A 12,625-nucleotide genomic window follows, 5' to 3' on the forward strand; every position below is an offset into this window, starting at 1 on the left:
AAAAATGCCAAAGGGGTGAATACTTTAGCAAGCCACTGTATCAGGGGCTATAGCCTGCATCTTGCTAACCAAACCGTGGCAAAGTTGAATTACAACCATAAACTCAGATTATAGTCAGTAGGCGTAGCCTAATTCTATTGAATGACAAGTCAATCTAATTGGCCATTAATAACGGTTTGTAGTCTTAACATCTGGCACATAATAACAGCACAATTGCCCGAAAATAATTTAACAGCAAATTATTATTTCTCTTGCTACATATTAAAATTATTTTATTAGTTCACAATAATTATTTTGATGGAAAACCACATTTTTCTTAGGTCATTAGAAGTGAAGTCGATATTCCTTCTTAACTTTCTTGGTGACGGGGGCAGTATTGAGTAGCTTGGATGAATAAGGTGCCCAGAGTAAACTGCCTGCTACTTTGTCACAGATGCTAATATATGCATATTATTAGTAGTATTGGATAGAAAACACTCTGAAGTTTCTAAAACGGTTTGAATTATGTCTGTGAGTATAACAGAACTCACATGGCAGGCTAAAACCTGAGACAAATCCAACCAGGAAGTGGGAAATCTGAGGTTTGTAGTTTCATTTAAGTGATTGCCTATCCAATATGCTGTGTCTATGGGGCCAGATTGCACTTCCCAAGGCTTCCAGCAGATGTTAAAAGTCTTTTGAAAGTTGTTTGAGGCTTCTATTGTGGAAGGTGGTCGAATAAGAGCTGTTTCAACAAGTGGATGGCCGAGGCCAACCAGTTGTTTACTGCGCGGTCACGGCGTGCCTTATTTTTTCCTCTGTAATGAATACGCTATTGTCCGGTTGGAATATTATTGAAGATTTATTATAAAAAGACCCTAAGGATTGATTGTAAACATCGTTTGACATGTTTCTACAAACTGTAATGGAACTCTTTTGACTTTTCGTCTGGATTTTGCGCTCGGCATTGTGCCTTTGGAATAGTGAACTATACTTGTGAACAAAACCGAGGTATTTGGACATAAATAAGGACATAATCGAACAAAACAAACATTTCTTGTGGGAGTCCTGGGAGTGCAATCCGACGAAGATCAGCAAAGGTAAGTGAAGATTTATAACGCTATTTATGACTTTTGTTGACTCCACAACTTGGCGGGTAACTGTATTGCTTGCTTTTGTGGCTGAACGCTGTTCTCAGATGATTGAATATTGTGCTTTTGCCGTAAAGCTTTTTTGAAATCTGACACAGCGGTTGCATTAAGAACAAGTTTATCTTTAATTCTATGTAAAAACGTGTCTTTCATCAAAGTTTATGATGAGTATTTCTGTTATTTGATGTGGCTCTCTGCAATTTCTCCGGATGTTTTGGAGGCATTTCTGAACATGGCGCCAATGTAAACTGAGGTTTTTGGATATAAATATGAACTTGATCAAACCAAACATACATGTATTGTGTAACATTGAGTCCTGGGAGTGTCATCCGATGAAGATCGTCAAAGGTTAGTGATTCATTTGATCTATATTTCTGCTTTTTGTGACACCTCTTTGGTTGGAAAATGGCTGAATGCTTTCTGTGACTAGTTGCTGACCTAACATAATGATATGTTCTGCTTTCGCTGAAAAGCCTTTTTGAAATCGGACACTGTGGTTGGATTAACGAGAAGTGTATCTTTAAAATGGTGCAAAATACTTGTATGGTTGAGGAATTTTAATTATGAGAGTTCTGTTGTTTTGAATTTGGCGCCCTGCAATTTCACTGGCTGTTGGCGAGGTGGGATGCTAGCGACCCGAACGATCCCAGAGAGGTTAATTCGCTCAAAAACGTTAATCTACTCTCTTGCTGCTGAGAAAAAAAATGGGGTAGTTTTCAGGCCTTCTGTGTAGATTTTGACTAGTCATTTGCCTAGAAATTTTAGCTAGACCTGGCAACCCTATCAATGCTAATGCTGTCACATCACATGGCTTTTTAAAGTGGCGAAAATTCACGAAGTCGACGCTACTGGTTTCACACGAGTGAAAATACTTTTCCTCAGATAGTGTTTATACACCGCCTATTCCAATATATAATGTACCATACAAAAACCTATGTTAATGTTTTTCTTATTATTATTATACTTTCTCTGCGTCCTCAGGAGGAACCCATAGAGCGCCACTGTGTGCCTGATGTTCCTAAGGAGCACTTTGGTCAGAGGCTACTCGTCAAGTGCTTGTCCTTGAAGTAAGTGGGGGAACACACCGACAACCTTTAAAAAGCATTTTAGCTGCACTCTTTTTAACTGCCTTCTGCTTTCTACTGACCCAATCCTTTTTTCCCCTTCAAGGTTTGAGATCGAAATCGAGCCCATATTCGCCAGTTTGGCCTTATACGATGTCAAGGAAAAGAAAAAGGTAAGCTGTTATGTTTTCCTCAATGCCACTCGGCCCGGAGTTGTTGGGTCAGTCTCTGAGAAATCATTAAAAGTGGTTGGAGTCCAACATGAACTAGATGACTGGGCTATAAAAGTTTACATATGAGGCCTGTTATCATTGTGTCAATGCTCTTTAAGTCATACCATGTATCTGTATGAGTAACACTCAATTGTTGCTCATACGCATCAAACGTTAAGAGGGAAACGGTAACCAATTTAAAATGAAGTCCCTCGAAGCCCCTCTTCCATGCTCAGTCAATTTACAGTGAACAAATATTTCAGAGTTTTTAAAACTTCAATGTTGTCAGATTAAGTATTCGTAATGGATTGAGAAATACATTGCACTAACCGATATCAATATCAGACTAGTCTCTTGTCTTTTTACACTGTTTATTCCATTCAAAATTTCACGTCTCTCTCCCTCATCAGATATCAGAGAACTTCTTATTCGACCTGAACTCAGAACAGACTAAAGGGATGCTGCGCTCTCACATCCAGACAGCAGCCATCTCTACCCTGGCCCGCTCAGCCATCTTCTCCATCACATACCCCTCGCAGGATGTGTTCCTCGTCATACAGGTCAGCATCACGCACATTTCTAGAGTTGCAAAATTCCCTAAATGTAAAATTAAATAAATAAAAAATCAGAAGGGAATAAGATGTTAGTAAATCATCCAACATGGATTTCTGAAAAACCAGGGAATTTTTGCAATGTTAACTTAATCACTTCCTGTACATTGGATCTGCCGATCTGTATATGAGTAGTGACTGATAACTTCCTTCCTGTGTGTTGGCTGTCCCCAGCTGGAGAAGGTGTTGCAGCAGGGAGATATAGGAGAGTGTGCAGAGCCCTACATGGTCTTCAAAGAGTCCGACACAGCCAAGGTAAGAGCATTCTTTAAAAAAAACATTCAAATGCGCAATAGACTCAAAGTGAATGGTAATCTTTTCATAGGTTAGGTAGATTACAATGTTTATTGGGTAGGCTCTGTGGTATAGATCATCAAACAGATGGAGGAGATGCAATGATTTTCTCTCCTTCCATATATAGAACAAAGAGAAGTTGGACAAGTTGCGGAGCCAGTCGGAGCAGTTCTGCACACGTCTGGGTCGGTACCGGATGCCCTTCGCCTGGACAGCCATCCACCTGATGAACATTGTGAACAGCGCTGGCAGCCTGGAGAGAGACACTGAGCTGGAGATGGGACTTCCAGGTCAGAACGCTTGGGGATCAATAAAGTTGTACAGAGTTGAATTGATTACCATAGAGGATGGCCAGTTCTTCCTGGATGTCAGTGTCAGCTGAGAACAGAACAGGGCTGTACCTTTTGTCTATATGAGTCATCGGGTGGACATTAGTCATACCGGGGGTAAGGTTGCTGATGGAGAGGTTTCATACTGGGGGAGGGGACTCAGGGAACACATCTACGCCGCTTTTCATCAATTGTTAACTTTATTATCATATGAAATTAAACATTTAATTGAATATAGAGTGTAGAGGCTGCTCTATATGACTACCTCTGACCTTGTGATGTAATGAGGATTCTGTAACTCTGACGACCCTGGCTGTGGCTTTCTGTTGTCCCCCCCCACCCAGAGAGGAAAGGGTCATGGTCGGAGAGGAGGAACTCAAGCATTGCGGGCCGGCGCTCCCTGGAGAGGACCACCAGTGGAGACGAGTCATGTAGTCTGAGCAGCTTCAGACCTGCTACCCTCACCGTCACCAACTTCTTTAAACAGGAGGGGGACAGGTTGAGTGATGAGGACCTGTATAAGTTTTTAGCTGACATGAGGAGGCCGTCTTCTGTACTGAGGAGACTGAGACCTATCACAGGTACAGTAACAACACCATCAGCACTACTCACTGCGTCAATAAACACAATCTTTGGAATTAAATCACCATATAAATCCACTAACTAGAAAAGGACCTTTACTGAAGTAAATTGAATGGGATTGAATGTCTCTGCTGTAACCAAGAAGCTTGATCTTGACATCTAGCCACTTAGCTAGCAAGTTAGCAAACCAAATGCATAGCTAGAGCTGAATTTAATTTGACACATCTTAGATTTCTTATTGTTATACTTACAGTTAGTTATAAGCAGTAGTGTAGCATGCACCCCCCAAAACAATATAAATTATTTATAGTGGTGGGAATCCAACAAAGAGTCACGTAGGGCCCCCAAAAGTCTAGTGCCGGCTTTGTATGGATGTGGGTACACTGTGGCCCATCATGATGAGTTAAGATTTTGTGTGGCCCCGACCCCCAACAAGGGGTGGCAGGGTAGCCTAGTGGTTAGAGTTTTGGGCCAGTAACTGAAGTTTGCTGAGTCACGTAAAATAATAATTCTAAGGGCCCCCCATTTTTTTATTTAACAATTGCTTCTGGTGCTATCCCTAAGATCTGGAAGGCGGCGCATGTCCTCCCCTTCACAAAGGGGATGCTTCTGACCTAGATAAAAAACTACTGTCTAGTGCCGGCTTTGTATGGATGTGGGGTACACTGTGGCCCATCATGATGAGTTAAGATTTTGTGTGGCCCTTTTATTTTTATCAATCCATACACAATACCCCATAATGACAAAGTGAAAACATGATGGAAAGGACATGATTTGGACATTTGGACATGATTTGTTTGGAATGATTTGGCACACACCTGTCTATAAAAGGTCCCCCTGTTGACAGTCCATATCAGAGCAAAAACCAAGCCATAAGGTCGAAGGAATTATACTTAGAGCTCCGAGACAGGATTGTGTTGAGGCACAGATCTGGGGAAGGGTACCAAAAAATGTCTGCAGCATTGAAGGTCCCCAAGAACATAGTGACCTCCATCATTCTTAAATGGAAGAAGTTTGGAACCACCAAGACTTTTCCTAGAGCTGGCTGCCCAGCCAAACTGAGCAATCAGGAGAGAAGGGCCTTGGTCAGGGTGGTGACCGAGAACCCGATGGTCACTCTGACAGAGTTCAAGTGGGGAGATGGGAGAACCTTAATCAGGCCTGTAGTGGAGTGGCCAGATGAAAGCCACTCCTCCAGTAAAAGGCACATGACAGCCAGCTTGGAGTTTGCCAAAAGACACCTAAAGGACTCTCAGACCATTAGAAACAAGATTCTCTGGTTTGAGGAAACCAAGATTGAATAGCGCAAAGTATAGAGATGCTTGATGAAGGTTCACAACGACCCTAAACACACAGCCAAGACAATGCAGCAGTGGCTTAGGGACAAGTCTCTGAATGTCTCTTGAGTGGCCCAGCCAGAGCCCGGACTTGTACCCAATTTGAACATCTCTGGAGAGACCTGAAAATAGCTGTGCAGCGACGCTCCCCATCCAACCTGATAGAGCTTGAGAGGATCTGCAGAGAAGAATGGGAGAAACTCCCCATGTACAGGTGTGCCAGGCTTGTAGCGTCATACCCAAGAAGACTCGAGGCTGTAATGGCTGCCGAAGGTGCTTCAACAAAGTACTAAGTAAAGGGTCTGAATACTTATGTAAATGTAAAATGTCCAATTTGCTAAAATTTCAAACGTTTTTTGCTTTGTCATTTTGGGGTATTGTGTGTAGTATGATGAGGGACAATAACTATTTAATCCATTATTAGAATAAAGCTGTAATGTAACAAAATGTGGGAAAAAAGTCAATGGGTCTGAATACTTTCCGAATGCACTGTATATAAATAGTTTTGGTCTATATGCAAGAACCCATAACATTCAGCTGTATGCAGATGACACTCTTATGTGTACTATTGCTCCTGTTGCTGACCAGGCTATGTTAGAGCTGCAATCTGATTTTGTGCAATCATCGTTTTAATATTGATACTTAATGTGGAAAAAATTAAATATGTTAATGGTTTACACATTTATGCATTGGATGGTTGCAGGTTCCTGCCCATAAATATATTGACTTTTGGATTGATAAAAATGTGACGATTAAAAAAAAAAAACATACAGATGAGCTAGTTAAGAATTTGAGATTTCAAGTAGGCTTCTTTTTCATAGAAATAGATCATGCCTCTCCCTAAACAGCAGGAAGCAGATTGTACAGTCAACTTTCCTGCCAGCTCTTGGTTATGGTGGCACCATTTATCAGAATGTAGCAGCCACTCCTCTAAAACCCTTGGATGCAGTGTACCATAGCGTGATTCGCTTTATCACAGGTGACAGGTTTAATACTCTTCACTGCATCCTTTATCAAAAGGTCGGCTGGACCTCTCTAAATTTCTGTAGATCACTTCATTGCTCCCTTTTGGTTTACAAAGCTCTGCTGCGCGAGCTTCTAACATGTCTCACTTCTCTGTTAAAGTATATAAGAGGCACCAAACCCGCTTACAGGATTGGTTAACTCTAGTTAAATCAGCCTTTAGTTTTAACGCCCCACCCACATTTGGAATCATTTACAATCCTCATTACTTCTTGAATCGCTTGTGTCAATATAGGGCAGTTTTAGAACTCTGATAAGGAATGAATTCACTGAGTGCTGCAAGTGTTTCGGTTGATTGTAATCATTTTTTTGTTTTGTAATGTATCTAGGAGTATTTTTTTGTTCCTGTTTTATTGCATTATAAGAGAAACTCAAGAAAAATATATTCTATTAATTTCTCAAATAAATATAATAGTTTCAATAAAACTGTTGGAGAACAACCTTTTCCTCATGGACACTGTCCTGATTGAAGGCATTAATCCTGAGACCCCAGAAAAAAGTAGCTTTTTATTTATCTGAGTTTCCAGTCTTTTTATTTGGCCTCACAATGAAGTGTTTTACCATTTTATTTTCAGGACAGCCAGGTCTACAAGTGTAACAAAACAATTTGACATGAGTTTTATTGACAAATGTCAAATTATACATTTTTCCAATGTAAAAACCTGATAAAAATGAATTTGTGTACAGAAATGTATACTTACAGATTTTGTTTGCTCAGTGGAAATTAATATCCAACTAGTCGGTGAAAACTGTTTGGAGTTTTGACGGCAACTATGTGAGCTTCTTACAGTATTATAGACACTATTCTCCTCCTTTCTGACAACTCTTGTGTAGCAGCATAGAGCAAAAACATGTTACATGTTTGAATGTCTCGGCTCTTCATTAGACTACATTTAATAGTCTGTAGCTCAAACCATTCGGACTCTAAATACGTTTTTGTAAAAAGATCCCGCCCCGGGCCCCCTTTGGGATTTGCCCTTGTCTCACAAACACTGCTCTAGCTCAGCCCCCATTAATCACAGACTAATGGTTGGTATCAATGGATGCAGAACAAATAGACAAAATCCAATGGCACAACACAGAAGTGTGTGTTTTAAAGGGGTTAGACGCCCAGAACACGCCGGCCTCACAGTGGGCCTGTAGGAGTTAAATCATGCTCTGCACAACTTAATGAACATGCAACTGACCTATTAAAAAATACATCAATGAAAGTACTTTCAGGATATCCAGGTAATTATTATTTTATCTGAAAATAATCTATTTTGGTTTCTGTTACAAAGTATGTCTGGCATTTTTCAAAAATGCCGCTGCCCCTTTAATAGTTTGGTTGCGCAGTTGTGCCTAAACCATGCTACAAACTCTGCTTGTATATGTGTTTTTTTTTTATGATGCCATGTGCACAATTCTAGGAGTTGAGAGGTAAATGTGGTATCACTGGAAAGCTGGGACACCCCTCTTTTTAAATGTATACATCAAATCTGCTTTAAAAGGTGTGTTTTCCCTGCGATGGTAGATAGAAAAATACCTAATATTTATTTGTTATTAGAGAAGAGAATACAGTTTGATTTTCCTTTCACGCCTCCACTAAAACTCTCTGGCGCCCAACACTTTGAAAACCTCCGACTTACGTATAACTTCCAGTGAGACAGTACCACTGCCATATGTCCATTAGGCTTAGATATTCAAGGTGTAGAGGTGTAGAGCTCTGTGTGTGATGTTGATTATGTTATTTACCCTGTCTTGTTCCCTCTAGCCCAGCTGAAGATTGACATCTCGCCGGCCCCAGAGAACCCCCACTACTGCTTGACCCCTGACCTCCAGCAGGTCAAGCCCTACCCAGACAGCAGGGTCCGCCCCACCAGGGAGATACTGGAGTTCCCACCCAGGGACGTCTACGTACCAAACACCACCTACAGGTAATGAAACAATACCACTTACAGTTAATTCGGAAAGTATTTATTTTCTACTATTTTCCACATTTTGTTACGTTACAGCCTTATTCTAAAATGGATTAACAAAATGTTTTTGCTCGTTTATCGCCACACAATACCCCGTACTGACAAAGCGAAAACAGGTATTTAAAATGAAAAACAAACTTTATTTACATTATGAATACTTATGTAAATGTGATTTCAGTTTTTAATTTTTTGAAATGTTGAAAAAAAATCTTTACCTGTTTTTGCTTTGACATTATGGTGTAGTGCGTGTGTGTGTATATGAGTAAAAAACAACAATTTCATCAATTTTAGAATAAGTCTGTAACGTAACATATGTAGAAAAAGTGAAGGGGTCTGAATACTCTTCGAATGCACTGTACTTTACTTAGCCTTACCCAACACCAGCTACGGGTAATGATTCACTCTACCAACTAGCAGGCAACATAACAAGATGACATGCATGGATATTTATTTAACCTTTATTTTAGCAGGGAAGTCCCATTGAGATAAAGGCCTCTTTTTCAAGAGAGCCATGCATACAAATACAGCATTTTACAAATGCAATAAAAACATACAGTACTTACAAGCAATTAATGAAAAGCATTCCTCAACAGTTCAACGGGACTTCTAGAGTTAGCCATCCCTGTGATCGGGCCTGGTAAGTCTGTAGTTTAACAATGAAGTTTGGTGCGGCAGGTAGCCCAGTGATTAGAGAGTAGGACTTGTAACCGAAAGGTTGCAAGATTGAATCCCTGATCTGACAAGGTAAAAATCTGTCATTCTGCCCCCGAACAAGACAGTTTAACCCACTGTTCCTAGGCCGTCGTTGAAAATAATGAACTTTTTCTTTAACTGACTTGCCTAGTAAAATAAAAGTAAGGTACGGCGGAAGTTTGTGCTAGAGGGCTTGAATTTGTAATCCAATACCATCCTTAAACTTACAATCTAATACCACCAACAGGCATTCCTGACACGTTGATATCATTCCTAGTCCTCAAAGGGAATGTGACACACATGAAGTCCTTCCTGTTTTTGAGACTGTGTATTTCCTTCTAACTGTTCTGATCAAATACACTGGAGCCTGGAGGACACAGACGAACCAAACGGTCTTTCTCCCTTCCACTATCCCTGTCTCGCTTTCATCTGAGCAATGGGGGTAACACTACTGTAACAGAGCAGCACAACACACAACCTACAGGCCTTCCTGTTGATATTAAGCTTTCCTCATAGTGATGGCGCATCAGGTTCAACATGTAACAATCTGTAACATCACCCCATGTCCCGTGTGACTGCCTGGTCGACTGACTAACTGCACACGGCTTTGTGTTGAGTGGCCTCCTGAGCCCTGCTGCTATTTTAGTCAAGGTCAGAGAGTGAGGGGGAGAGAGGACTTTTATCAGACGCTGTGTTGACAAGGTGAGAGAGAAAGAGGGAGATGAAGGGAGGGAGAGAGAGGGCTCTTATCAGACACTGTGGTGGCATGGAGGGAGGGAGAGAGAGAAAGAAGGAAAGAGAGCGAGAGGACCCTTATCACAGGTTGTGTTGACATGGCCACTTCAGCTGCCCTGAGGCCTTGTTTGTCTGCTGATAGCAGTCAGGGCCTTCCTAGATTGAGCCCCTGCCAGCTTTAGTAATTCTGCTTTAGTTGCTCTCTGCTTTAGTTGCTCTGCATACTTCCTGGTTAAGGAAATTGATGTGGTGCAAACATCCTATTACATTACTAGGGGGGATATATCATAAACCCTCAAAGTTCCAGAATGTTTTGGTAATGGCAGCCATTTTGGTCAGGGAGAAATCCAAACCATTCTAATTGGAATAAATAGGGATGCACAATATATCGGTGAACATATCGGAAATGGCCGATATTAGCTAAAAATGCCAACATCGGTATCGGCCGATGTCTAGTTTAACGCCCGATGTGCAAAATCGATGTCGATGCTAACCTACATACCTATTTAATGAAGGTAAATGACGTAATGACGACACATAAAATTGTGCGCTATACGTGCAACACAGCATTCCTAAACTAGCCCACAATGTCTGCTGTCTGGATCGAGCAGTCAAGTCAAGCAGTCATTTGAAAGAGTAACAAAATTTCAGCGCGACGACTCAAAGGTGAAATCAATTGAAGCCAAGATAATGGAATTCATTACCCTTGACAATCAACCGTTCTCTATCGTGGGTGATGTTGGCTTTCGCCGACTGGTTGAGCACCGGTTAACACTACCAAGTGTGCTATTTTTCTGACGTTTCCCTACCGGAGTTACACAGTAATAGCATCACTGCTATTAGCTTCACGACATACATACTATGGAGTGCCGTTTGGGTCTTTGCATGTCAAAAAAGATACAGTAGCACTGTCGAAGTTGTACAAAAAGTAAACAAATGAGCAAACACCGGCCATGAACGATGTGTTTACAATATCGTGTTGGTAATAAAGCATAATTTGTTCGACCGCAACTTCTGGGGTAGCTAGCTTTAGCTTGGTACCTAGCTAGCACCAATACAACCAGCCTGAAAACATTGACCAGTAAAAAATTTAGTCATTTTCATTATTCTTAGCAATGATTTAGGAATCCTTGTAAGTAAGTATTAGCTAGGTTGCCACTTGTTGTTCGTATATTGAAATTGAACTTCAGTTCATGAAAATAAATAGCTAGCCAGCTACTTACCCTGTTGTTCAAAGCAAAAGTTATAAGCAGCCAGCTAGCTTCATCTGGCTAGTGACGCTTGACCGGACCGGGTTATGTGTTGTGAAGCTAGACACAATAATGATTAGGCACAATAGTGGAATTTGTGGTTTGCCTTCAAAATAAAAGTATGTCATTGACAGTGATGCAAATGAATACAAATAGTAGAATTATGCCATACTTATATTTTGAAGGCTAACTGCAAATTCCACTATTGTGACTAATCCTTATTGTGGCTAGCTTCACATAGATGGGTTCGACCACCATTAATCAAATAAGAGCTGTCTTATAAATTAGGGTTATTTTAGATGACACCTAGCTATATCGTTAGCTAGCTAACTACAGCTACTGAAACAGATTATGTTGTTTTGCTATGTTTTTGGGGAAGAACATTGTTTGCATCCATGAGCTAGCTAGCTTTTTTTATGACCTGCACTGTAGATGCGCGAGGCAACGTTACCAGCATCATAGCATACGTATCGATGAATCGTTGTGACATGAAATACGAGTGATAGTTTAATCAATGTGTAATAACTACGTAAAAAATGTATCAACGCGATAAATTATTATGTGACGTGCAGTCATGTTAGGGTCCTGATTGGTCAACAAGCTTATTTGACACGTCAGATATGTTTTTTGACACGCAAAGACCCAAATGGCGTTCCATAGAAATCCTGGTTGAGAATGACACCCTATGGGACTCCCAATCCCAATCACGGCCAGATGTGATACAGCCTGGATTCGAACCAAGGACTGTAGTGACGCCTCTTGAACTGAGATGCAGTGTCTCAGACCGCTGTGTCCATGTGTGTGTTAACTATTTAACTGTACTAGAATGCTTAAAAGGCTGCTAAAATTGTAAATATCGGTTATCGGTATCAGGTTTTTTTTTTTTACCAAGAAAATATCGATATCGGCCAAAAATGTCATTTCGGGGATCACTACATGTAATAGTTATTGCCAACCTAAAATATTGTCATGTGATTCGTTCCACAAAAAGTCCCTTTTCCTTCCCATTGATATTTTAGTAGAAGTTGTGCACCAATAGAGACGTTTTATTTTATTAAATGAAGTGACCTTTAATGTAGACCACATGGAGAATTCAATAAGTTTAATTTTTAATATGAAAAAGGTTTGCCAAAGTGCAAAAAATTATCTTCTAGGAAGCTTTCAAACGCACTTAATCCAAAAAATGTTGGTTTTACCATCATTGTAAATGATGTTATTATCTAGTTATTTTGTTGCTTTGACAGTAATTTCTGAAGATTATGATTAGTAATTAATTTAGGTTCTACCCTTGGGCAATTTTCTGGGGTTTTGTGGTTGAAATTCTGAGCCGGTCGAGCATAACACGTCATCCCTCTTACCCAAAGATAGACGGGTTAGAAATGTTTTAGCAATTACTTTTTGTGACGC

At 40.5% G+C, this 12,625-nt stretch overlaps 1 protein-coding gene across 15 annotated transcripts in view; it reads left to right on the forward strand.

Moving 5' to 3' along the window:
• LOC112250715 (dedicator of cytokinesis protein 7) overlaps positions 1-12,625 on the forward strand; it is an 84,588-nt gene that overhangs the window by 20,807 nt on the left and 51,156 nt on the right. For all 15 annotated transcript variants that reach the window (XR_006083344.1, XM_024421178.2, XM_024421170.2 and 12 more), the window contains exons 7-13: positions 2,112-2,197; positions 2,301-2,367; positions 2,817-2,966; positions 3,192-3,272; positions 3,439-3,601; positions 3,985-4,221; positions 8,336-8,498. Coding sequence is in view for 14 of the 15 variants with exons in the window: in XM_024421178.2 (XP_024276946.1) it covers positions 2,112-2,197; positions 2,301-2,367; positions 2,817-2,966; positions 3,192-3,272; positions 3,439-3,601; positions 3,985-4,221; positions 8,336-8,498 (947 nt within the window). In the remaining variant the exon portion in view is untranslated. The remainder of the gene's footprint in view (positions 1-2,111; positions 2,198-2,300; positions 2,368-2,816; positions 2,967-3,191; positions 3,273-3,438; positions 3,602-3,984; positions 4,222-8,335; positions 8,499-12,625) is intronic.

This window comes from Oncorhynchus tshawytscha, linkage group LG01 (assembly GCF_018296145.1).
Source record: "Oncorhynchus tshawytscha isolate Ot180627B linkage group LG01, Otsh_v2.0, whole genome shotgun sequence".
NCBI classification, from domain to species: Eukaryota; Metazoa; Chordata; class Actinopteri; order Salmoniformes; family Salmonidae; genus Oncorhynchus; species Oncorhynchus tshawytscha.